Genomic DNA, 27,878 nt, shown 5'->3' on the forward strand with positions numbered 1-27,878 from the left:
GCCTCTCATTCCAATCAGCCCAAAATAGGAAGATGGCCGCCTGTTGCTTTAGCGCCCAGGGATGAGTGAGGATTAATAGTGTGAACACTTTCTGAATGAAGGTTGTCATTGCTGCCAAATTGATCTGACTTGCTGACGACCTCAAGATCTCTCACTTTCTAACAGGAATCATTTTGTAATTAGGTGACTATCATTTTTTACAACACTATCACTCTCCAAAGTGATCTGTGCAGATTTATTATGTGACAAAACATTCATGGTGTCTGTTAAATAAATGCAGGCTTATCTTTAGTGACATAATCCTCCAGAGTATTAGCAGACTAATGGGATACAATATTGACTGACTGCATGGCGACACTCATCGTCATAAAACATGATTGCAAACTTGTTTTTTTTGTACTAATCGACATGGTGTAGACAAATTGTTGTCATCCAAAATGAATCTGTGTTCTCATTAGATCAATGCAACAGATTATAATTATGCATTTCACAAAACAAAAACTTTGTGAACACGAATAGAGTATTTTGTCATACAGAAACATCCTCATCCCCTTTAGCAGCCTACAATCTTAAAATGCAAAGAATAAACTAGGGTTGGTTGAGCTCACCTCCATGAGAAACAGTTCCAGGCTTCCATGTTTGCATCAACACAGTCTGCTGCTGTTGGATCAAGTGTTCCCTGAAATTGAGAAAAAATAAGCATCATTTGTACAGAATGTTAACTAATATGCTTAGAGCCGCCAGTGCTCATGGACACACAATTGGACCTTTGCCTTTTGGAATTGAAATTCCAATTCTGACAAACGTGAGGGTGGTTGACCTATTAATTATCAACGGGACTTCATCGTACGGCCTCTTAATGTGCAAAAAGATTTGCATCGAAGGTAACAAGATTACCTATTTCTGGAACTAGGTCAAGTTGTTTGTCAATTGTTACACAATCCTTTCAACAACTTGTTTGAATTCTCCTTATTACAACCTATGTTACTTGAAATGTTTCAAATATTGCCCAACTTCATATTCTTTTCACTAGAATGTGTCGAAGAGCAGCCCTGATACAATCGCAACACATCACACGTCTAATGCCATAAGAGCATCAACAAAGACAGGTCCAAACAGTGAAGGTTTGCAGGTGGCTATCATTTACTACGGTGCACACAGAATGAAAAAACAGACAGTATTGGGGGCTTCACTGGAAAGAAAAAAAATATTGAAAAAGTCAGAGCAAAACATTATTATACTCATATTTCTCATTATTATGATCCTATTTCTCATTGATAGAAGACTTGTGAAACTCTGAATAGTTAAAAGAATAGTTTTATATTTATATACATGTATAAAAATTTAAATATGTTTCTTCCAGTGTGATCATAAAACGGCTTCATAAAATGGAAATCATCAGTCCTGGGCTCATGGGAGTCTTATTTTCCAAGTCATCTTTCACAGCTGCACATTGTGCCTGCAGATATTCCTGCAGCTAATTCCCCTGAGGAAACTCATGCTTCATTTCAAAAGACAAAACGCATCAGGCAAAATGTTTGGCAGAGTAATCGGAATGACTCAGTCAGTGGCCTCAACATTGGGTGCATTTGCACAATGAAATGAAATGAAATCCAATATAAAAGCTTTATTAAAAAAATGGGTGATTTTGATTTTGTTGATTTATTAAGCAGTCATCAAAAATGTAAAGTTTTGCTATATTTTGAAATCAGTACTGTAAAATATAATTAGGATTTAAAATTGCAATTTCACCACAGTATCAATCAAAATTACGCTGCATATTATTTGTTAAAAAACATTTTAATAACTCAATGGTCCAGTTTAATGTATGTAATAATGAAGTCTAATTGTTCTTTCTGGATAATTTTCAGACACAAAATAGTTGAACCTAAATAATTGAGATTTCCAGAGGTCAAAAGATCTGCCTACCCTTTGCTAGCTGCAAAATCCAACATTGAAAAACTCAAAAGGGGCACTCGATCCTCAAATTGCATTTCACTTTTGGTAATAGTTTGTCCTCGATGGAAGTCCACTTATTACTGAGTTCTGGTCTTTACAACATAGTAGGTAAAGCGGTGTCATTTAAAAGTCAATCTCTTGCTCCTCATTCTTCTCTTTGGACCACCCAACTTACTGTTTACACAAATTGTGCATTACTGGCAGTTCTGACAAAATAATACTTTGCCCTAATTACTTCTGCAGGAGTTTAGAAAAGGGTTTTTCATGGCTGAAAAATGATGATGAAATATCATATTTGAAACACTTGAGCAGTGCAGAACAAACTGATACACTTGTGACTTGTGTGCACAAATAGAAATTAAAAATGTGAGGCATCAAAACAGCAAGATGCTAATTAGTGCACAACAAATCAGACGTTTGATTGATAAAATATATGGAGGACAAAAAACAATGGTCTATTTCTGGATAAGACTTCACATTGTGACCCTCCATGTAGAACAGTGTTGACAGCAATAGCTCATCAGCCTCATTTGCTTCTTGATATTCATTGATGTTATCCGTCTACTCTAAAAATATCATTTGATTTACGACAAAAACATCCACAGCATTACCTGCACAATCCCTTTAAGATTTAATACAAGATGCATTTAAATTTGCTCAGATTGTGGGGGAGCAGCAGTTTCTGCAATCATCAGCATGTCCTTTGAAAAGAACGAGGTCACTACCAATGGCCAATGAATGGCCTTCATTGTGAAGCCACACATGAACACCAAAAACGGGAATCTGCAGCTACTTAAAATACTGTTCGCAACACAAAATCAACGGCCCGAATCATAGTTTGTTGACTTAAGATAAATCCTAAATTTCTAATTGTCCCAACTATGAGAAAAGATGATGCAATTCATAGAAGCCACACTAGTAGAACCTTTCCATGATCGGCGAAGCGTTTCCATCAAGACTCAAACGGTAAACACTGAAAATAAGTTTCTCTATGCATATTTTCTTCAGGGAATCACCAAAATCCGATGTCATTTTGGAATAACACTACTATAATAGAATAAAAAGCACCGCCATCAAAACAGTACCGCTTGCCCTTGACAGATGATAGTCATTTTTGATAAAAAACAACCTGCAAAATTGGAATTTTTATAAAAGTAAGGCCCTGGATATTCCTATTTTGTGCAGGTATGTCTAACGTTATGATCAGTAGTGCAGATAAAAAGGAAGAGCCAGATCTTTCTTCACTTATATGGATATGAGGTGGAAGTATTTAATGCCCCCACAGCGAAGATCCTTCTGGAATATCAATCAATTCCTGCCTATCACTTATTTAAACTTCACCTGCAGCACCGGGTATGCTGCAGGATGGCATTATGCTGCAAAAACGCAAGGTTAGTATTATAGGATCGGGTATTCAGAGGCGGGATCATTATACCCCTGGAGGGCACAAAAATATTGAACAATGAGAGGCGCTCGGGGGTGGGGGGGAACCAAATTGAGTTTTGTTTTTTTACAGAGACTAAGAGAGTTGCCGTCAAGGTCAGTCTCAAAACAAAAGTTAATCTCACTCAGAAAGTGTATGATATTGACATTTTTCGAGTTCTGGGAAGAACTTGACAACAAAACCCATGATTCCCAGACCAAAGGGAACTGGTCCAATTCAAATTTGTTACTTGAAAGAAAAACTTTGCAGCCAATGTCAACCGAGATACAATGTAAAGCCCAAAAACATCAAATTAAAATTAAATCAATCTTTTTATATTTTTAACTTTAATCATGAATAACGATGTTACAAAGTAGTACTGCTTCAAATTTGCTTCATGAACCAGTTGTATGTTTTGACTCCTCTTAATGGCACTCTGTTCAACATTGGGCTGAACATACAGTTACTTTTTTTAACCAACAATGCAATCAAGAGGAGTCAAAAATACATGTGGTTCATGAAGCACATTTGATGATTTCATTAAGGGAAGTGCACGGGCAATTGTGTGAATGTGCATACAGTATCCAGCTTCCCATCATAATTGACTGGGTGATGAAACCTGTTTACTGCGTACCCAAAAAAATCTTCACAAGAGATTATCCAATTGTGATTTATTTGCATGGACTGTGCAAAAACACATTTTGTGCCATGTTGAATGGTTCAATGTGTCAAGGTATGAGACAGCAACACTCACGTCAGAACATCTCATTATTCAGAAGGAACGCTGACAAAATTGAAAGTTTATTGTTTTCAGTGAGGCTGCTTTGCTCCACTGGGTATATTTAATTATACAAAGTGCTATTTCATTAAAATATTTGGTGAACAGATGAAATGGACTCCTCTTTGCGTCCATTAAGGCTGGAACTATGCCTGCTAGAATTTCAATGAATCACCTGCTCTAGTCTATTTTTAGTTCTACTCACTTGGGAGACCTTGTCTTTGCTGCTTAAATGTGACATCGAAACTATATAAAAGCAACACACACACACACACACACATCAGAGAAACAGACACATGCTGTTATGAAAGAAAGGAAAACACCACTGACCGCATCGTGAAGCACAAAATTGGGGTTATGTGAACTGACCAGGCACCACAAACATGTCTTTCTCTTCTGGTGGATGAGGTCATGCTGAATATTTAGCGTTTATAAAAATACACAAGGGATAAATGGAAACCAGGGAAAAAAACGAATGTGTAGACGGTCACGCAGTTTGTTGTTTATCATATAGCTAAACGATTTTTAGAAAGTATCTTGTGACATCACAGCTCACTACATTTATCAGCTAAATGTATTTCAAACAAACATGTCACATGAATTATTTTAAAGCACTTAAAATTGGGACATTTTTTTCCCCCTTTGAATAACAGTGTTTATACATGCTAAGGCAAATGATCATCTGTCTTACAATATCTTCAGTTATGGATATTAGAGTTCAAAATTCACTGTATTATCAAATACAACTTTTTCAAAACATTGACAATTGTAAAAATATTTTATTCCTGCTGAAACGTGTGATGGTTTCACTTCTTAAGAGTTGTTTCTGTCTTGAAACCACGATGAATGCAATACTCCATTGGTAAAGTCTACATTTATTGTCCTACACCACAAAAATAATAAATGATAAATGAATACATCCCATAATAGTCTGGAATACTGTATTATTTGTCAATTTGGTCCCCAAGTCCAACGCATTCAGGAGCATTTAGAAAAAGCCTTTTTTTTTTTTTTTATAAGGTTATGTTTTTAAAAGAGACATTTCTTACAAAAATAAATGTTACTTTTTCAAAAGATACGTTTGTACCATTTCACTGAGTATGTCGGTCGGCGTGTTTGTTTTGAATTTAACCAATGTGCCTGTTCGGACAATTTTGAGAAGCAACTACAATGTTTAAGTGACAAGTAGCAAAGGAAAATTCCACACAGACTGAGGGAAACGAAAATCAGTGGTTAAACCGTACTTAAGCCCCAACGCCAACTGGGGAGCGGTGATTTATCCCCCTCACCCCCGTCTTCAAGTGGCTAATGGCAGTCATTGATTGCAACCATTGATTTGACATTTCATTTTCTCTTGATCTCCTCTATGACATAACAAAACTAATATCCTGGATTATTTTTAAATTTTCCATTGAACCCTACAGACAAACTTTCAATATACTAACATTTTCCACCAGATTCTTAAAAAGATCTAACATATATGTGTGAAAGGAATTTATCGGTGGTCAAAGTTCATATTAGTCCCTGTTATTTATTTATTTATTTATTTTTGATCGTTTATCCTCACTGCTATTTACTGAATGGTATACATGGAGCAGCACTCTCTTGTGGGTGTGAGTCACACGCACACACAAACATACAACAAAGTGTATGTGGCGTGAGAAAGGCAACGCAGGGTCTCAGTGTTTTGAAGAGGACACCCGAAGTACACAGAGCACGTCTCTGGAGACTTGCATCAGTAAACTCACTTGGTGTCGCATAATTATTGGAAGTGAGATTCACACAGTGTCAAACATAGGCCAACACATCGAGCATATGGAGAAGAGTCTTTATGGTAAATACAGTTTGGTTTGGGTAATTTTTGTCATTACTTGGTTCAAGGCGAGGGCGACGGGGATGAGCTGTGAAAATGAATGAATATTCTGCACTAATGAGTTTTATTTTATTCCCACTTTGTGCTATGCATGGACTTACCCTGGGTTCTACTCTAAAAATGTCTGACCTGTCTCACCACTTTCAGGCCCCTCAGGACTGCTAATCAAAAACTGTCAGTCAGTCATTCCAAAGTCAAAGTTTGAAATAACCTCAGGAAGATATTTCTTTTCCTTGTCTGGCTGCTTGTGGCTGTGTCATCTGTCATTTCCCTGAAACTACATTGCTGTTGTGTAAAAACAGACATGCCAAAATGTGACCGCTACCATTGGGGTCATTTTGAGGACATGTAATGGCAATCCAAACACATGCAGGTATAAAAGGCATGATACATGAACGTCTGTGTTGAGTGGCTATCGGTGTGGGAGAATAAATTAAGCAAGACAAGGGGTAATAAATAAATAAATACATAAATAAATAAATGGCATGTTGAAAAGTAATAAAATTTGATTACCATAACTTTTGAACCCCCAAAATGATCATTTTCAGTGCACCTTTAATCAAATGTTGGCTGCAAAAACATTCACTATTATGTTGTGAGAAAAATAGAAAATATGTGCTTTAACCATGTGATACCTATTTTAATCAATTTGATTTCAACAGGATCTGCTTTAGCCAAAGATAACAGACAGCTTTAATCATATGTAAATAGTGCTTAAACCTTCCCAACCTTCATTTGTTTGTCTGTAAGCTTCTCTTTTCAACAACCATTTTGTCCCATCATGATAGCAAACTCGCTTAAAGCCACGATGCATACAAACATTTCCAAGAGTTTACTAGGAAATTGTACATCTGCTAATTAAGTTTTAAGAAGATCAAGTTCAGTCCCACCAATGTACTGTATGCTATTCATCAAAATTGGTTACATACTGGGATTAAAATATTTGTCAACCGGCTATTCTGGAATCTTCAGAAATTCCCAATGGCCACCACCCCCCTGATTGATAAAATTCAATTACAATCCTGCAGTGACCAGTAGAGAACATTACTATTGTACAAATAAAGAAGCTGTCACGGCATTGATAATTGAAATAAACGAAAGAAACTCCACTGAATGATGTGCAAATCAGGCAAATAAATTCTAATGTATTTTATTCAATAAAAAGCTCAACGTGTCGGTTAAGTGATAGTTATCAAATCTCTTGTTCTACATTTACAATGTACAATGTGTATTGTAGACACTGTCTGCTTGTTTCCAATACAAGCAGCATCTCACCTGTGAAGCTGTTGGCACTGCTGTGATCAGTGAGGCAAATCTCAGCCCACATTGCCTTGATAACAGAGGACCTTCTTTGTGAGAGTTCTATTTTTATACTGCAGGGCTGTGAGTAGAAAATTATCAGATTCCCATGTGGCTCAGGATCATTAAGCTCTATCGCATCTTTCAAAAAGCTCCCGTCGTGCATCAATAATCATCATCATTGGTCAGAGGATATCTAAACTCATGGTTAACTTCAAAGTTTTGAGGTGGAGTTTGCATTTTATATTTCAATAAGAAGTGTATGAGCTGAAAAATAGAATATAAATAAATTCCCATCCGTCTTTGTGTTATGGTATTTTTAACTCTTCAGAGCACTAGAAATAAACGCAAAGCAAATCGTATCGTGATTACATGCCATGATTCACTCAATGCAAAAAAATGGCAATGGTGCACACACATTGACAAATCAAAAACCGTGGGAAATAATTCAAGCATTTTCTCTAAGCTATATTGAGCCACAGTTTGTTGCAGCAAAGACAGTGAAGGAGAACCTTTAATAAGACAAAATTATATCCAAGTTAGCTCAGGCACAAACCTTTGCATGTAAGCGTTACATCATTTAAAACCCTTAATGAATGATGTTGCCATTTGCCAAATACATCACAGTCCTCTCTAACAAGACACGTAGGCAGCCTGGCTCAGAGAACATAAAGGGGGGGCTTGGTAATAAAAGTGTTGCAGACGAGTCCATCCTACGCTTACCCTGAGATGAAAGGTGACACCACACCCTAATCGTGACTTCTAATGTCAGATGTCTGTTGTGTACTTCAAATGCTTACATTGTAATTCCTTTCTCAGTTCAGCCATGCATTGTTGAGGGAATCACTCAGACGAAAGGCAAGACACTCATATATTAAGTTGCAGGACCGAAGCGTGTTTCTTAAATTACGTAACATTTTACCAAAGAGACTCTTATAGGGAAAGGAATACAAAAACTGTATAGACCACCGGTTGTACTTTTAACACATTATTGCTCCTTTAAAAATAAAAATAAACATCTTTCAACATTTGACACTAGAAAGCGAGCAGTAAGATCATTTGACCTTTTGAAGATTCAGGTATGAAGTAATATCAAAGTACAATATGACCTGTGGCAAACTGAATCTCAGTCACTCTGCCGAGGCGTGATAAGTAAGAACAGTCACAGTCGACATTAGAGATTACCATACTGAGAGAGTAAGGGCAGAGAAAATATGAATTGGAATATGTGCTTCTGCGCTTTAGCGAAACGTGGGCAAAGGCTACCGGGATTGAATGCAAATGAAGAGCAGCCTACAAAAATAGAAAGAAACAGACCTCAAACATCAATTGAACTCTATTTGTCTCCAAGGCCTGCACACTGAGAGATGTGGCTGAAACGGACTGAACTGGCACCAGGTGTTTTGGGTTTGGCAGCTCGTGGTCATTCAATGGCCAATTGGCAGCCACTGGGTTTTGCTGCGATTCAAAATTTTAATCTTTGAATGAAGAGCAGTACAAGCACGCAGATAAATCCCTGTTGCCAAAATACACGAGCGCAGTCAGTGAATCAATCATCTCCAACAGCCCTTCGAAATATCCACACTCTCCTTTTTTATAGATTGTATCATCTCTTTGTGGCAATCGGCTTTTTCCTTGAAAATCCTGTAATGTTTTGTAGTTTAATAAAAAAAACTATACAGTGTAGTATATTGTAAACAAAGTCTCAAAAGCCACAACAGATTCACACTTTTCTTATCGTGGTGTGTCAGTGCAGTGCTCAATCACTTGCTCTGCAACTGTAATCTTTTTGGCACATATAAAGTTTGATACGACAGGAAATTCCAGGCCTTTTGATTGAGGTCAAAAGCTTCTTGGTTGAATGGACTGCAGCGGAAGTCAAGGTCGTGAATCATGCACATTTTATTCTAGTAATCATTCATAGTTGGTATTAAAGATTTACAGTGGAGGCTGTTGGAAAGTGCGCAATAGTGCATCATCAGTCCAAACCATGTTTGACTACTGTAAAAAAAAAAAAGTCGAGGAATATACAATTTTTATCCTACTATGTGTGATGAAAGAGAGCCTAATTCTTTATTTGATTATTTGTTTCTGTGTTTACATATCTATAACACCCCAAATTCTGTAAGCCCTGAATTGTCAGTGAGAATATTCTAAATGAGCTAGCACTCAAGATTTTTTTTTTTTTGAAAATAGCTGGAATTGAAAGTGTTAATGACCAATTTGCTGATAAACCTTTTTTGTTTGCATGGAGCCTCACACGTATGAGCTATTGGGCTGCCATCATTGACCAATTACAGTAAATGCGGCAGGGGCATAAAGACAGTGATGCAATCAGCGATTATGGCACATTAAGGAGCGAGGAGTGATAACCACGTAATCACCATTCTGCAACAGTTGGCTGGCTGACTTGATTATGAGTCATTCATAACCACTACAGATGTGATCACCTTTGGATGACTGGAACACATGCACTGCAGCAAGTTCACCTTTTTAGTTTTTCAATTTCCATCACAATAGCGTGAGGTTCCATCCAAACTTTTGCTGGCTCTTTTATGTTTTATCTGCTTTATTAACAACCACCAGAAACATCTTTCATCATGCAACCTTTAGTACTTTGGTTGTATTTTTATTCAGGAGAGCAGTGAGAGTGCATTTGATACCTCGGCCGTCAGAACTTTATCCACCGCTTAATGCAACCGCTATCATCATCTCAATTATAGAAACTATTAATAGCACAAAAAAAACAAAAGATAGAAACACAAGAATGTGCAATAACAGTTCAAAATCAACATTATTCATCTTATAATGTGACAAAACCAAAAATAAAAGTATATTATAAATACATGATGCCATTTGTTTTGCTGGTGAGAAGTTGGCAATAAGAAGTTCTGCTCAAAGGATGGAAAATGCTGTTGTCATCATGAACCTGTTCGCTGACCTTTGGGGTCAAATTTTTGATCTGATTGGCTGAACAGCACTGCTATTGCTGTTATCGTTGAGAATACATCGGCCAGTATTTCCGATTCTGAAGGCCCTGGACATATCAGATTGACTAGCCAATGGATAGAAGCTGAAATATGATTGGACAGAAACAGTGCACCCAAGACATACATCAATACAATTGCTGGAAATAAATCAGGGAAATTTCTGTGGATGAATATTAAAGTTAAATGTAGGCCAGTGTTTTTTTGTTTTTTTTTATAGTCTTGGGGCCAGGAGAGCTAAGTCCTTGGTGGCCCTGATGTCTTTGGAATGATTAATGAAAACCCATAGCAGGACTGGGAAATGTAATTGTTTTTCTTTTCTTACATTTTTTTTTTTTTTACAGAATTGGTAACCCTCTTTTGCTTCTAATAATGGTTACTGAATTACTCTCTGATAATTACACCACAATTATGTTACCAACAAAGACCACTTGTGAAAAATCTAATCATGCATACACAACTGTATCTTATTAGCTGCAGTCCTCTCACGCAAAGCTTTCTGACCTACATATGGTCAGCATTTCATTTCTGAAATAGTCACAGGGAGCCACATTAGGTAAACAAGCACAATGTAATGAGACTGCAAGAGGTTTATATAGCTTGTGTCCTCATGTGGGTCATAGGCAGGCTGGAGTCTATCCCAACTGAATCGAATCACCAGCCAATCGCATTAGGAAAATAATTCACGCTAATAGGGATGGGAATTGGTAAGATTTTTATAACTGCGATTGCATTTTTGATGCCGTTTAATGATTCAATTCTTTATCGATTCTCATATTGGGGGAAAAAAGAAGCGCATAAACAATTCTGATAATTTTGTTTTATATATTGCAACGTTGTGTAAATATAACATTACAAACCTAAAAGTGAAGTCTTAAAAAACAGTTTTTGTCATCTCTCTAGAATTGGGGTGAGCAAAATATTGTGTTAAGAGGAAAGAATGCAAGCATTCTCCTACAATAGAAATCATCACCTACCGAAAATCAGGGGCTTCTACATTGGCAAATGGGTGCAAGCCTTTAACTACAAAAGGTATTTCCTCCCTTTGTATAAATTTCAACATTGCAGGTACCGTATTTTGCTGACTAAAAGTCGCACCGGAGTACAAGTCGCACCAGCCATAAAATGAATGATAAAGAAGAAAAAGACAATTCACACTGGAGTATAAGTCGCATTTTGGGGGGAAATTTATTTGATAAAATCCAACACCAAGAACAGGCATGTCATCTTGAAAGGCAATTTAAAATAAAAATAGAATAGAGGCAACAACAGCCTTAATAATTCAACGGTATGCTAATGTTACGTGACACATAAACTACAAACTGAGAACGTGCCTGACGTAACATATTAAGAGTTATTCAGGTAACTATAGTTCCAATTATTCCACAGGTCTAGAGCGCCCTCTTGTGGTGTAGTGTGAAAATAATACGTGAAATGATCATGATCAGGCTTGGCTAGTAACTTGCGTCGCTAGGCATGTTGCATAGCGTGCGTAACATGCAAAATGTGCGTAGCGACATAATTCGTGCTGACTGGAATCACTAAGGGAATTGTTAGCAAAATAGCAAACGATTCCCATGAATTGGTAACATGGAAACTGGTTCTCAACAAGAACCAGTTCTCAATTCCCATCCCTACACACCAATGAACAATTAGACAACACAGCAGACTCTGAAGGCCCTGTGCAGTTTAGATTGACCCGGGAGCACCTAGAGGCGGGAATCTAATTGGAAAACTAATTTGAATATTAAGCAGCGTTGCCAGGGGAAACACAACCAAATGAAGAGATTAGATTGTTAGGAAAGAAATAACACAATTTCATGGAACAAATGTCAGAATGAAAGGCCAGCTCAAGTATTTCCGTTACAGCTTTATTTTTGGACACCCTATCAGGTAGGACCTATCTGCTCGTCAATGCTATGGCATGCTTCTGAAGTAAAAAGGGAAAAAGTTGAACTCTTCTGTGTAAATATTGAGCCAATTAAAAAATATATTTTAACAATTAAATTGTCTGTTCAAACAATTTCTTGTCTTGTAGTTTTGAGCAAAATATAAGTGGGGTCTTGACATATGGACTAACATGAATAGTTCTGGAAGATTTTCCTGCGGACATCTAACTTTGAATGAAGTTCTCAGCTTTCATTTACTTCTACAACTGGCCAAATGACCTATTGATAATATGCGACGTGGCTTGTGAATAAAAAGCCATATTTAAGGGTCAGCTTATACAAATATGATGAGCATCAACCACAATAACAAAGCAAAAAGCTTTCAATTAGACATTGAGGCAGCGCTGACGTGAGGAGATTTTGAGTGAAACAATTTCTGTGCGTGCGCGCGCGCGTGTGCGTGCGTATGACGTGGGTGGAGCTGCAGGTTCGGTCGGACCTGCTCTGGCTGACTCCGGGAGACAGTTGATGGTCGAAAATGATGCCACCAGTGCACGCCGCTGCACAGCCAAGAAGATACGCGTGCCCATGGCGAAGAGTTGGAGGCTCTTATATACATTTTTGTCGCCTCCTCAACTCCCACGAACGTGTTGCCCAAGCGGCCCTGCGGGTTGCTTATTCTTTTTGGGATTGTTTTACGCACGACTATTGTTTGGCGCAGATGATGAAGCACTTAGTTTAAAGTTATTTTTACGTGTGCTATTTCTTCAGCATGACGGATTCAAACTTAAGGAACGACAGTATCCATGGGATCTATTTCACGGAGCCTCTCAATGGCTCTGCAATGGAGCTAATATTTTTAAACGACAGCACTGCGGCGTGTTTGAACTTTACATTGGACTCCCGATCCGTTTGGCTCGGCCTTTTTCTCGGGTTATTTATTCTGGTGGCGATCGTGGGTAACATTTTGGTTATTTTGTCCGTGTTGTGCAACAGTCACTTGCAGACGGTGACCAACTTCTTTATAGTCAACTTGGCGATGGCGGACCTGCTCCTGAGCATCGTGGTGCTGCCCTTCTCCGCTTCTCTGGAGGTTCTGGGCTGCTGGGTGTTCGGCCGGGTGTTTTGCAATATCTGGGCGGCGGTGGACGTGCTGTGCTGTACTGCCTCCATCCTCAGCTTGTGCATCATCTCCGTGGACCGCTACATAGGCGTCAAACACTGCCTCAAGTACCCGAGCATCATGACCGAGAGGAGGGCGGGCGTCATTCTGGTTTTGGTGTGGGTGTCGTCCACAGTCATCTCGGTTGGACCGCTGCTGGGTTGGAAAGAACCGCCACCCGTGGACGAGAGCATCTGCAGGATTACGGAGGAGCCCGGATACGCGCTCTTCTCCTCTCTCTTCTCCTTCTACCTGCCGCTCCTGGTCATCCTCATTATGTACTTTCGGGTCTACGTGGTGGCCCGAAGGACTACCAGAAGCCTGGAGGCGGGTGTCAAGCGGGAACGAGACAAGTCCGTGGAGGTGGTTCTGAGGATCCACTGCCGCAGCGTGCTGGAGGATGCGCGCGCGGTCAGCTCCAAAAGCAACAAGCAGCACCCGTTCAGGAGCTCGCTCTCTGTGCGCCTCATGAAGTTCTCTCGGGAGAAAAAGGCGGCCAAAACCCTCGCCATCGTCGTGGGCATGTTTATCCTATGTTGGCTGCCTTTTTTCTTCTTTTTACCTTTTGGTAAGTAGACTTACAATATAATGTTTCTTTATAGTTCTTTAGGCTTCTTTCATTTATTTATTATATTATATATATTTGTTTATTATATTTTATTTATATTTATATATATATATATATATATATTTTTTTTTTTTTATTCGTGTTGTTTTTGACTGTACCATTAAAAAAAGGTTGGACCTTCATTGGCAACACAATCACTCAATAGCTCCATTTTTATTTATTTTTTGTTTCCCTTGCAAATAAATAAATAACTCAGCTGAGAAACACCACTACGGGTTAGGGCACATGTTAGTCTAGGGTACTAACTGCAATCCAATTTCATTAATCCACAATTCAGCCTTATTGATGTTTTAGGAACACCATACAGCTTGGTCTTGGTCAAATTGAAGTGAGTCATGTCACACCTTACTTGCTTTTGTCATCACAATTTTTTTTTTAAATAATCTAAGGGGGAGAAGAATGATTGAGTTCCAAAACTCAAATAACTTATCGCTGACTCAATTTTGTAAGGCTGTCATTTTTCTCTCCTCTGACTGACATTTTTATTCCACGTGTATAAGAGTAGTTTACATAACACAATGTACATCTGGTCCTTGGAAATGCATAAAAAAAAATGACCTAGTGACAGATTGAGGTGTGAAATTGTGTGTGGATTCATTCCATTCTCTCAGGCATCTGCTACTGTTCCAACCCAGGTTTGTTAGGTTCTCTCTCCAAATTGTCTGTAGGTGTGAATGGGGGCGTGAATGTTTATCTATCTTTATACATCAGTCCCGCGATTGATTAGTGATCAGTCTAAATGGGATCGATTTAAGCTTCCAGTGACCCTGCACAAGTGCTACGTGGTATCAAGGATGGATGACAGTATAGATTGTACTTGCATGGGAGAAATGGAAGACTGCTCCCTTTTGGTGTAATCTTGACTAATGCTAGAAAAAGGTTTCTTTTTTTTTTCTGGCCTTCAAAGCATAATCCATCCACACTAATAAATCAAAAGGGGCTGCATGAATACTCGTACCTTTTTTTTCCCAGGGTCAAAAATGTACAGGCTGTAAAAGTTAAGTGCCAAGGGTACAAATCAACACTTTTTGGAGTCTTGGGGCTTGTTACTCTTCAACAAGGACCACATTTTTGCTCAATTCAGGACTATACTTTTTTTATCTTGCACATTAGTCATAAAAGTTGTGTCAGTAATTAGTTTTGTTACCACGTCGTTTATTAATGTGACATCTAGAGTGTTACTGTTGATTAGTCCACAAAAAATATATTCATTAGTGGACAGGATCTATTGCGTTTAATAAATAATATTTAAATGTCACATCAGTGTGCATACAAATATGTTTTGTCTTTGTTTATGGATGATGAAATATTTGCAGGAATTACATTCACTGTTGAAACAACAACTATGCATTCGTTTTTCATATCACTTACCTTGTTAAGGATCACAGGTCAGTTGGGGTCTAGCCCAACTGATTTTAGTGTGACAACAGCAACTGTGACAATTATTTTTAGGGTTTGATGGTATAAGGTTTGTTGTCACACACATATGTTAAAACATTGTGTACAGCTGTTGCTCATACCTTGTTGGAGATGGAGAAAGAATGTCCAACATGGAGGCAAGCATGGCAGAGGTAGAGAAGTAATAGCAGGCATGCCAGGAGAGAGTGGGGGGGGGTGGCAGGTAGGCAAGCAGGTAGCACACAGGTAATCCAAATTGTAAGCTTGAAGCAGTAAAAAACTATATCACTCCTATCTTTTTAGCTAACTGGACTGACTAAGGCAGACTGCCATGTGGGAGAAGCCATCTTCACCTGATCAGGTGCCTGATCAGGTGACTGAACAGGTGACCAAAGGCTGTTTCAAAATAAATGTCTGTGGCCCAAGGTCAGCTAAATTTAACCAAAGTTCAAAATAAAGGTCCATGACCCAAGGCTAGCCAATCCTAACCAAAATTAAAGTTTAAGATGAGGAATCCAAATTGGATCCAACAACAACAATATTGATAAATGCCTCTCTGTCGGTGCCAATCAAAAATCCATTTGTACTGGATATCACTCTATTGTTGAAGTGGTCATGACCTTTTGGATGGTCTACATTAATTGGGGGGGAACAAAACCCAAATTATTTTAGGATGCAGGAAGGTCCGTGCAAACTCATTCGAACAAGAGTTAAAAGTAGCATTTGAACACCACATGAGCGGAGTCCTAGCCGGTCAATATAACTCATTATTTAAGCTATCAGTGATTCCCAACAAGTGTTCTGCAGGAAATTGTCCAATCTCACTTTATTGGTCAGAAAGCAATAAATCGTGACTGACAAAACAAATAAATGCTCCTCCACTAGATGGCAGGCATAGAGTAATTAACTTGTCCATCCACTTTTGTGACATTTTAGTTTGGTGGTGTGCTTTGAGATTTCTCCAATGTATTTACAGCCAATGCAAATGAAATGTAAATACATTGCAAGCATTTTTTTTTATTCACTAAGAAAAAAAATAAAGTTGAGCTAGGGTTCACATGACAACAACAATGGTACCCTAATCTTTAAAATCTGTGTTGCATCATATTATTTTGTTGCTGATAGATAAAATGTAGGTAAACCACAGTGTTAAATGGTCAATGTTGATTAATTCACAAAGAGAGCTTGCAAATATTTTTATCAATATTATTAGTATTGACAGCTACTGTAGTCTTGATCAAACGCTGTATTGTCTTTGGGCTTGTTTGTTAATTTCTAAAATAGTACTTACTTGCACCCCACACTTTGTTGTCTGTTGTGGACAGCTCCTAAATCTTAAAGCTACCCATCCGTACTAATTCTACCTTTCGCCCGGAGGGCAGACATGCACTTCAAACGACTATTTATGTCAATCAGGCCTTTTGTTTGTGATGATGTAGACAGAGTGCTTTGACCTATCCAAAATTCCAATACCATTTGCCTTTTAGGCAGCACTTTGTTGGGGACACAAGGAAAAATAGCCCTTCAGTTTTTGTTTACTTATATGATATTTTCAGAGCAACAGTAATTACTGAAGTTTTTTTTTAAATGAGAATTGAAAATAAACATTGTAATGCTGACTTTCTAAACCTCTTGTCAAATGGTTCCATGCTAACTTAATTTGGAGGTTTTAGATAACACCCAGTGTGCAAAACAAGGTTAAAGTTAAGAAACACAGTTTTTGCATGGCACTATTATCACCCATGGTGATGTTAATTAAAATCAACACTTACATTTATTATGAGTGTACTTTGTATGGTTGAGTGAGCAGTAATTAACTAATAAATTCAAAACAAAATTATGACTGTACTTAAATTTTGAATCAATAAGATTTATTGTTGATTGCAAACAGGGCCCTGCTATGTTGTCTTTTTTTGTCGCTGGCTTGAGAAGCCTTAAGCAGTGCAATTGTTTCTGCCTGGGAGTCCCTGGTGTGATCACTGATGAGAGACTAACATTTTATTTGTATGAAAGTCACATGCAGACTATTTTACATAATGAGCACTCATCTCCGAGCCATGCATCGCATTTTCCACCCTCTCTTACATTTTCTACTCAAGCAACTCCATTAGGATTTTGTGTGGCAGCACTTTTGCTGTGTGTGCGTTTGCAGGTGTGGATTTGCTTCATAGGTTTAATGAAGACTTTTAATATTTAATTTTCAAGACTAAACAACTTAACCTTTTGGAATAATCACATGTTTAAAAAATGAGTAACAAACTAGTGACACTGGCACCCCAATTTAAAGTTTCTACCAATCTGTGCAAACTTAGGGGTGTTTGACCCATAGAGCTCTATTTTTGTGTATCTAACTCTGGTAGTGGGTTACACCCAGAGTCGGCAATTTTACTTACAAGCACAAGTTCGCGGTTCTGAGAGTGGGAAGTCTGCGCTGCTGTGGGTGCGGTCAATGCTTTTGCATTTTCGTTAAATACGGTGGACTAGTTGCCCACTAGAGTCTTGATTTGGTGGTGTGCACATCTGCCTTGTGAAGTGGGAACTCAGAGACCCCCCCCTCCATGTTTGTGTGCCACCCACGAGGATGACTTAAAAATCTCATAATAATAATAAATATGATTGTCATCATAACAGTAATGTATTCAATAAATAGATTTCTATTATAGTCTTTGGGGTTTGTTCCCCTCTATTTACAAAGAAAATACATGCCTGTGCCTCAATCAAAATCACAAAAAATGCATTAGACAAGTTGTCTACCTTGCACCAGCACTTAAGCAAACCTTAAGACCAACTTTCTGGCATCAAATTATCACTCCACCAGACTCATCTCCAAAAACCCAACATACGTACAGCCAACTTGGAAGAGTCCAGTTTGTCAAATTGCTTAATTGAAATACACCACAAATACCCTGCTTATGAAAATAGAGACCTCGATGTGCCGCTCACTCTTTTACAAATGCTCATACATGTTTCTCTTCTGCTAGGCTCCTTCTTTCCAGCGATGAAGCCATCAGAGACAGTATTCAAGGTGGTCTTTTGGCTGGGCTACTTCAACAGCTGCATCAATCCCATGATCTACCCCTGCTCCAGCAAAGAGTTCCAGCGGGCTTTCACCCGCCTACTCAAGTGTCGCTGCCGCCAGAGGCGGAGGGCTCTGCGTCGCTTCTATGACCAGAAATGGCGTTCGGCCGTCAGGGGAATGGCGTTGGAACAAAGAGGGGAACACGAGTCAGGCTACACCACGCACGGCTCCTGCGGCAGCTCTTTGTTAAGCAAGCCAGGGGGGAGTTTAAAGAGATGGAACCTGTTCCCACCGCTGCAGAAGTCCTCCTTTCAGCTCAAAGAAACAGTGAACAACCTGTCAAATAAAATTAAGGGAAACACGGGGCGAGGAAGTGCACCTGCAGTGGTCGATGCAGTTTCAATGGGGATTTACAACGTGTGTGAACAAAGCAGTTATCACATCTATGACTTGGCTGAGTGTTACGGCCTGAAGGAGACAGACATCTAAGAGGACGCTTTATTCTCAAAAGGCTCTTTTGGACCAAATATCATTTGATCATTCACATTCAGAACCACCACAATAAAGTACAGAGAATAGGATTCACTGTATCAGAAATCTGGCTTGATTAAAAATAAATATTGAGTCTTTATGTTTTTGATTAAAAAAAAAATCTTGTATTGTGCACGTGGTCGTCTTGTGACCGGGAAGTGTAAATGACAGGTGCAACTGTTGATTGTTCTAAAATGACAGCACGTTAAATTATTTCCATCCATCACGATCATAATAGATTCAACACTTTTTTTTCTCAATTTTGCTTGGTTCACAATTATTCCAATATCACATTTTTTATAATTATCTTGACGTTGGTTTAATATAACAAGGTAATGTAAGACAGGGAATTAAATGCTGCAAAGTGTGTCTTGTAACTGTTGGATTCACTGCATTAAGCGACACAATTACTTGGCCATCATAATTGTATATATTCAAGTGCAGAGTGCTACTGTGAAATGAACATGCATAGTTTTTTAATGCTGTGTTTGTTTTTGTGCAAATTAAAAGTATTAAAAAATATTATTTTTTTTTCCATTTCCCTGATACCAAATTCAATGTAGTCTCCATGCAGTTTATGGCTTTGATATTATGTCATTTGGGGATTGACAAAATGACTTGCACCTTCCAGCAGATGACACTATTGCTCCACTTCTTTTCAGAGAATTTTCACATACCAGCAATGCCAATGTGAAAGAAATCATTCTGATTGTGGGTTATTAAGGTAACACACACACACAAAGACAGACAACACATTATAAAAATAATTATTATTATAATTATCATCAACACTAATCATAAAAATCACAACAAACATAACAATCATAATAATAAGAACAAGAATATCAAGAAGAAGAAAAATATCCAGAGTTAATATTTTACCAGTTGTGTCACAAACTGAGCTTGAGGTATAAAAGAGAGAGACTAATTTACAACAAGTCATCTCACACCTTGTCTTGGGCTTGATCATCTTCGTTGCAATTACAAATGGTGAAATTCTACTCATTTAGATAATGATATAGTTTGGAAATCTGATGTGGATTTAGATACATTTTAGTTGTAAAGGGGGAAGAAGAAGGACCATTGCAGCGAGTAAATGAGATTGTGCTAAAACAAGTCGACTCAAGTGCAGTCTTGAAAACTGAAACGGCTCATCTCTCAACCATCGGTGATTCCAACACACCCCAACAATCACTTCATTATTTCTCTCCACAGTCATTTGCTTCTTTCCTGGTATGTGAAAGCTCCATTCCAGGAGATATTCCAGGTTGACACACCCGACAGCCCATGAACATGAGGAATGCCCTACGAAAGGAGCGGTTAAAGAAACCATACAAGAAGGGATTTAGTGATGAGTTGATGTATCCCAACCATAAAAATATGTCCCAGATGACCACTTCTGTGCTGTAATCAATAAAGGGGTCCACGATGTTGACAGTAAAAAATGGCATCCAGAAGATGAGGAAGACACCCATGATGATGCCCAAGGTTTTCGCTGCCTTCCGCTCTCTCTTCATGGTGTTGCGGTGCTTCTTCTTTTTGCTTGAGTCTTTCCCCACTCCGGCAGCCATCTGGCTTTCCATGGCGCTGATCTGCTTTGCCTGCCGCTTGGCTGCTTTGAAAATCTTCCAGTAGGCCACCAGCATGATCGCCATGGGCAGGTAGAAAGCTATCAATGAAGCCATGACAGCATAGATGCGATTGACAAGGAAAACACACACGTCTTGAGGGAGCACAACGTCGACCCCGGCAATATGGAGGCCTAGCATTATCGGACCGAAGGAAATGAGCATGGGAACGGCCCAGCAGATGACAATGAGGAATATGACTCGACCTTGAGACATTTTTAAAGAATAAACAAGCGGGTTGCAGACGGCATAGTAGCGGTCAAAAGCGATGCAACTCAGATGGAATATGGAAGCAGTACACAACATGACATCAAGGCTGGAATGAAGTTGACAAAAAAGGGCACCAAAGTACCAGCACCCTTCGATGGTCCGAATCATACTGTAGGGCATTACGACGAGGCCCACGAGGCAGTCGGCCACAGCCAGGGACATGACGAAGGAGTTGGTGGGCGACTGCAGCTTTTTAAAGTACGAAATGGACAAGACCACCAAAAAGTTGCCCACCACTGTGCAGATGATGCCAATAAAAAAGAAGGCATATAGGATAAAACGAAACGCCTGGTTCCTCAACAGAGCGCAGGAGTCCTGATTGATCTCAAATGTTGTGTTAGCGGCGTCTTCCAAGCTACTGTTGTCCATCTTCTTGTTCAACCTGTCAAAACATGCAGGCTATCACTGAACGTAAGGATTATTTCGGTTGTTTTCCCCACTCGCAGAAAGTCATGCACTCAAGTGGGTTGAGCGGTAGATCGCACATGACAGAATTGTCTAATTGTGGTGCCGACGACGTTTCAGATGACTTGCAATTGACTTTAATGAAGACCATTGGGACAGTCAACGGAGTGATGGCAAAGTGACACTTGAGACATCACAACCACGGCAAACTTTGTTTTACGACAATAATAATAACAAATATCTGTTTAATGAGGCTGATTATTGCACAGCATGCCTTTAGAATTTTTAAGGAATTGACAAAAAACTCATATGTCCCAAGAAAACACTGCAGTAAAGCTCGAGCATCCTCTCATCCCTTCTACAATTATTTTGAATACATCTATATCAACTGATCTTTGATGTAGCTTACATTTTGGTTGTGCAATATTTCTTGCACAAATGTTAAAATATTTTCCTAAAAGAAAAAAATACAAAAATATTAATATTGGAGAATTTGTAAAACATTTACTGTGTATAATTTTAGTTTTCTGAATATTGAATACGACTTCAATTAAATCTAAACAACATGATTTTTCCCCAATAGATAAAAGATGCTCTTGTGAAAAATGTGAAAACAAAGACACTCACTTGCGTGGATGAGAGAAGATGGTGTGTCCGCATGACGCTGTCAAAAGCAACTCCTTGCAGCCAGATTGGGATGGAAGAGATGTGAGAGGTGGGTCTAATGAATACATGCAACATTAAGCACAGGGAGCCGCCAAGACAGGTTTGCTTGGATAGACAAACATCTTGCATGAGGAAAAAATAACATCCTCCACTAATTTTATATTGCAGAGTTTATTTCTATTGGCATTACTCTATTAATCAAATTAAGAGGGATTTTATTTAAACAACAACAACACAATAACTACTAAAACTATAACATTTTGAGAGGTTTGGTTGAAAATAAAACATTATTATTTTCAGGAATTTTGTAAATAAAACAGACAAACACACACACATGCCCCAAAGCCAAGCATTTCCTGCCACTCCAAGCCAAGACAAAATCGAGTGGGTTGTGTCATCCAGTGTTAAAACTCTGTCAAATTGCTACTGACTCACTGTGTTGATCCCTGACACAGAAATACTGAAAGTAACAAATCCAACTCTGTCCATGCAAGCAGCCCGGGTTTAGTTCCCTGAATGACGGCTCAATGTGAGTGTGACTAGATGTGATGTCTGCCTATGCATTTTGATTGGACTGGTGACAAGTCAATGTGAAGTCTTCCTTTGGTCTGATACCAGCTAGGATGAGCTCCAACTTCCCATGACCAGGATAAGGAAAACAGAGCTTCATGAAATGATTGTTTTTTCATATTATATACAGTAAAAGCTACAAAACAAACTGACAAATAACTCGTTTTCATATCAGATGAGTAAAAACTGGTCAAATATTAAAAAAAAAGATATTATTAAAAGTGAAGACAATTTGCAATTCTAGTAATTTGATGCACAATTTGTCTTCGCGGGCCACATAAAATGATGTGGCAGGCCGTATCTGGGCCCCGGGCCTTGAGTTTGACACCTGTGATTTAGAGTTACAATAGACCAGCAACTTACATCCCTCTATTTTCTCTACCTGATCATAAATCTTGTTGTCTATTAAAATCAGTGTCAAATCTTTCTCTTACATGTCCCAATGTGTGATGATGAAACATGCTCCCGTCAAGCCTTATGTGAATGTCTGGAGCTTCAATGACAGGCATATCTCAAGTGTGCGGGGTGTGCTCTAATTAAACATGGGGGATTGTTAATGAAGGCTATAATAAAAGCCACATTGGCTCAGCTTTCGAGTGTATTTTTTTTCCAGACCAGCTATTCATATGTGTAATACAAGTGAGCTTTGAGACTCAAAAGGCTTTCTGCACATCTGCTCTATTGTCACCAAAAAAGGAGCGAGCAGTGGTTGATTCCAAGCCATGTTTATTCTTCAGGGGTCAATAAAGTGCTCTGTCAAATGTGATTACACATTTCATTAGAAGCAATTTGTTTTAGAATTGTGCTTACAACATTGCTTCCAGAAAAATTAACAACCAAAAAAAAATGTCACTTTTCCCATTAACTGTAATTAGGTGGGTTATATTCTACTTCACGAGCAGAGAATTTTATGTGACATAAAATTGGGTGAAGACTCCCTGTGAGGAAGTCACAGGTTGGATTCTGGTGTTCCACAAGGTTCCATTTCGAGTCCAATACATTTTAATCTATGGACGCCTCAATTTGGCAGGATCGTGTGTGTTCAGATTTAAAATGATGACATCCAAATTTGGATTTCCATTTTTTTTTAAAAGACCACAACCCAAGTGATATATTTTTACATTATTTCTAAATTAAGTCCTGGATATTCCTTTTTTTTTTTTTAGCTCAATCAAGGCAGCATAATATATGACATATTCACCTCCATATTGTCCATATTTTAAATATTCTAAAAACAAACCCAATAGCTTTGCGAAGTGGACATTTGGTGGTACAAAACGTGAGTCCTGACTGTTTTGAGCACCTGAGCATTTTAACACTGGCATACACTATCATATAAATTCTACTGATTTTATCAAATTATTAAAGAAAGCAAATAGTTGAACTGTAAAAAGGTTTATTTTGACATAAATGAGAATAAAATTATACAGTATTAAAATGTGATAACAGTCAGGTTCTTTGAGTTTTTTTTCCACGGATTTCAATTTTAGTTTTAAAATGGATTTAGGATTTGAACACAATCTTGCCAGCACAACGTGTCATTGTGAGATGGATTTTAAAAAATCCAAAATAACTCTAATAGCTATTATCTTAATGGCTTTAATTACCCTAGTCATTTCTAATTGTCATTGTGTTTAAAAGAAAAAAAAAAAATCATACCAATGTGCTTGTAAAAAAAAACTCAGTCCAATTAACAGGAAGCCGCAAAGGTCAAAACAAAGCAACTAGACTTTTTTTTTTTTAAAACATTCAAATATTGTAAAAGGAATTATGCTCTTAGGCTACTGATATGTTGAATGAATACTTGACAGAACATTGCTGTCTATCCAGTGTATTCAGACAATATTTCAGGTTGGATGATTCTAAAATTTCAGTGACACATTGCTGGAGGCCAAACACTTCAATGGAGTTGTTGGTCAGGAAGGCAGACATGCAGCTTACGTATGAGAGCACATTAGATAGTGCTGGTGGTTCTAAATGTGGCCCAGGGGTAGCAATCATAGAGGCCTGATCGGCAGCAATTTGCGTACGGTCAAGTCAAAGAGCGCCTTGAATTAGCGCCAGGAGATTACACTAGCGTGGGGGAAACCCCCTGTGTATTCCTCCCCGGCCACGGAAACCCCCCCTGTCTCCGCGAAAGTTTGGTCTGTTCCTTTCCCGACCTCTCTCTCCACCTCTCCCGACGTTCGGACCAGCGCGGCCCCCTCTGGGTGGTCCACCTCCACGGTCGGACTTCATCTTTGAAGGCGGCGATTTGGGCCGTAGTCGCTCTATTTCCTCGGTGCAGCCCGAGAGGTGGGATTCGGGCAAAGCGAAATGTGCAGCGTAACTCTCTGGGTTGAAGTTACTGTTGGTAAGAGTAGGTCCCACTGTCAGCCAGCCTGTAGGGGGAAATATCAGCCAGTTACCAACCCAGTAGACCAAGCGGAGAAAAGAAAAAACAAACTTTTGTCACACCAGGCCTGATGGTAGAGTCTCGTCCAAAAAGGTGCAACCTTCTGCGGCCCAAACAGAAGTGCTCAATTATATGAAAGATCTCGACGGGCTTCTCGACGTTCCCCATCTCTGGTTCCTCCGTGATGATCAAGTCGATGTCTACGTTGGCATGAATGAATTCACCGTCTGTGCTTCTCCGCACTGTTCCTTTGATTCCCATCAGGCAGTGTTCCTGGAAAGGAGCAATGATAAACATCCTAATAGAACAGAAAATAGATACTTTGCTATTAATGTGCTGTACCTTTGTCCTCTGAAATACTGCTTTTGGGTCCAGTGTCTTTGTCTTGCCTGGGTTATTCTTGTTTGTCTTGATCCAGCAGATGTCTTCGCAGCGCCTGAAGCCCCATTTCCTTAAACACTATTGTGTTGAGGGTACACATGATGTCCAAGGTCAATTTTCATGACTCAATATAAAAATGAGCCAAACACTTGTGTTTGGATGCTCTAAAGGCATTGACAGAGGTAGAATGTGTCACAGGTCAGTGTCAGACCATCTTAGATGCCAAACTGAGGGATGGAGTTACCATTCTTCCCAAGTCCAGACCTTCACCTGAACCGCACCAGAGGAAGACGAAGGACCGAAGTGCAGAGATCTCTTCAATTTCCAGCTTCATGATCTAGAAATCACAGGAAAGGAAACATGAATAATCCTTCACTCCATCTATTTCCTATAACACTTGTCATTAGGATTGCGGTTGAGTTACCATGTGAACGATCAGAAATAATATATAAAGTGGACCATACTGGACCATTCAGATGAGCGCATGTTGCCCTCTGCTGGATAAGTACGGTAATTGGGAAAGAAATACAAAATGTGAAATTTGCACAGCTCCACTATTCCAGTGCAGCTGCTCGCATTCTTACTATTCTGCTAAAACATCAAGCTGGTCAGCAAACTCACATCATCCCAGGTCCAGAAGCGCTCTGTGTGGCTGATGCCTGACTCTCTGTAATATTCTTCTAGAGGAGGCTCAAGTAGGATGACATCAAACTCGCTTTTTAAATCCTGCAGGTCAAAGTGTTCCAGGTCAGCCTGCAGGTACCTGGTGATGACACGCACACACATACACACACATGGAACACACACTTCTACGGCAAGGTTTTGCATTGAAGTCAAGCACGCTTCTTGACGAATTTGTCCTTTCAAAATCCACTTTTATGTAAAGTGAATCGGAAATTGAGATTTGTGAAGTGTATTGAATTTTGTTAGACTTTTGAGGCATATTTCTATATTATATTCAGAATTAAAAAGAATGTGAAAATGTAGTCAAATCTGGTCGCTTAGCGTACATCGGAGGGGTGTTGGTAGTGGAGATGAGTTCGTCCTTCAGTCGAATCAGCTCTCGTAGTTTGGGGTACTCCTCAAATCGATCAGCCAAGCCTGGTACCCGTGCAAAAACAGACAGGTTCAAGGCATGTCTATTCACAAAACACTCACTCGAGCAAAACGCACTCACCGACATCGCGAATGAAGTTCTGCGGCCTGTGGCCTGTGTCGACAAAGTGCTGACAGTAATCATTGTGAGGGTTCAAACTCTGTGTACCCTGAAAGTAACACGAGTATAACTTCAGTACAATTGATAGAGTTTATTCAAAAGACAGTTATTTTCCTACCTTAAGGAATGTACTTGAGTCCTTGTAGACTTCCTCATATGGGTTGCTTTCCTCGGGCGGCAGAACCTCTACCTCATCCTGACACAAAGAAACAGAAGGATTTGTTCGTATTTGTTTCAGAACAACAATGCAACACAGGCTCATTAATGGAAGAAAAAAAATCCCAATCGGCGCAAGCATATCACTTAGCGGAGAAAAAGAAATGACAGCATTAGCTCAGAAGCAACTATGCAAATAGATGGAAATTATCTTTGTTAATACTTATGCAATCATCTCTGCATCTTGTGGGTCTTTCTTTATCTGCTTGCTTCTATTTGCTTACAATAACAAACATCAGTCTAATAAAAATGATTTGATGAACTTATCTCATACTTCAAGGCTATGCTGACACTCACTTTTTGTTCCTCCACATCTTCCTCAGTATCATCACCCTCTGTCACAGTCTTCTTCTTGGAGGTAGGAGCAGAATCATCTAATGACGCCCTGCAACACACAACAGCAACATTAACGTAAACAAAAAAAAGAAACTGGTACTGGCCTAAAAGGAGAACTTTTTTGAACGTTTATAAAGTTCAGACGTGCAGTACCCAAGTGGATTTACACTTTCTTACCTTTCTCTTGTCTCTTCTATTTCTTTAAGTTCCTCTTTACTGTTAAGCACAGCGCCAATGCTATCTGCACTCTCAGCTCCCAACTGTAGACAAAGTGAGTGACCCTGCTCAATTGTAATCATTTTATCATGTGCGTATTAAAACACAAATGAAAATTACGAAACGTATCCAATTAAGTCCAGTTATTCATTTCGATTGACGAGAACCGTGCACACCTTTTGCATCCATACAGTATAGCTTGCATGTTGCAGCGCTATGCACGCCTTGCGTTACAACCACGCAACCATGCACAAGACCATTTCAATTTGTATTATAGTCCAAATTATACTCCAATTAGAATGCACGAGCATAAAAACATTGCAAATAATTTTAGCACTTCATTCAGCTCCCGATCTGTATTGTTATTGGGTTAGCTACTGTTCTGCAATGGTGCAGAAGCTTACTTGCCTGTTGGGCTAAAAGCTGCCGCCTAAGCTTTTGTCGCTCACGGATTTCCTGCAGTCGACTATTCATTTCGTCAGTTTCTTAGTTTTCTAACCTAAGCCACATTTAATTCATTGGAATGTTTATAGAAGTAGGTTGCTACGACGCAAGCAAACATATAGCTAATGTTTGCTCCGCGCGTGGAATACTGTGGAAGTGCTCGTTATATACACCGGAGCGTCTGATTGA

The 27,878-nt window shown here is 39.0% G+C and overlaps 4 protein-coding genes across 5 annotated transcripts in view; 1 reads left to right on the forward strand and 3 right to left on the reverse strand.

Annotated features, from left to right (window-relative positions):
- Positions 1–15,780, reverse strand: part of ctnna2 (catenin (cadherin-associated protein), alpha 2) — a 186,107-nt gene extending 170,327 nt beyond the window's left edge. For both annotated transcript variants that reach the window (XM_088373553.1, XM_088373555.1), the window contains exons 1-2: positions 15,519–15,780; positions 609–679 (exon numbers count right to left, since the gene is read on the reverse strand). In XM_088373553.1, coding sequence (XP_088229679.1) covers positions 609–679; positions 15,519–15,562 — 115 coding nt within the window. In that variant the 5' untranslated portion in view covers positions 15,563–15,780. The remainder of the gene's footprint in view (positions 1–608; positions 680–15,518) is intronic.
- On the forward strand, positions 12,662–19,468 carry adra1d (adrenoceptor alpha 1D). Its single transcript, XM_088373558.1, has 2 exons — positions 12,662–13,938; positions 18,378–19,468. The coding sequence occupies exons 1-2, from the start codon at positions 12,981–12,983 to the stop codon at positions 18,902–18,904; spliced, it is 1,485 nt and encodes a 494-aa protein (XP_088229684.1). The 5' UTR covers positions 12,662–12,980; the 3' UTR covers positions 18,905–19,468.
- A 641-nt stretch (positions 19,469–20,109) lies between these two features.
- Positions 20,110–21,213, reverse strand: LOC148399326 (5-hydroxytryptamine receptor 4). Its single transcript, XM_088373866.1, has one exon. The coding sequence runs from the start codon at positions 21,211–21,213 to the stop codon at positions 20,146–20,148; it is 1,068 nt and encodes a 355-aa protein (XP_088229992.1). The 3' UTR covers positions 20,110–20,145.
- Positions 21,214–23,864: 2,651 nt separating this feature from the next.
- mettl14 (methyltransferase 14, N6-adenosine-methyltransferase non-catalytic subunit) lies at positions 23,865–27,846 on the reverse strand. The gene is made up of 11 exons (XM_088374589.1): positions 27,654–27,846; positions 27,207–27,289; positions 26,991–27,078; positions 26,596–26,673; positions 26,439–26,526; positions 26,272–26,362; positions 25,883–26,024; positions 25,506–25,598; positions 25,223–25,339; positions 24,943–25,153; positions 23,865–24,866 (listed from the first exon to the last, which is right to left on the reverse strand). Exons 1-11 carry the CDS (start codon positions 27,717–27,719, stop codon positions 24,559–24,561), a joined length of 1,365 nt encoding a protein of 454 aa, XP_088230715.1. The 5' UTR covers positions 27,720–27,846; the 3' UTR covers positions 23,865–24,558.
- Positions 27,847–27,878: the final 32 nt, after the last annotated feature.

This window comes from Syngnathus floridae, chromosome 4 (assembly GCF_059516105.1).
Source record: "Syngnathus floridae isolate MCC-2025c chromosome 4, RoL_Sflo_1.0, whole genome shotgun sequence".
NCBI lineage: Eukaryota > Metazoa > Chordata > Actinopteri > Syngnathiformes > Syngnathidae > Syngnathus > Syngnathus floridae.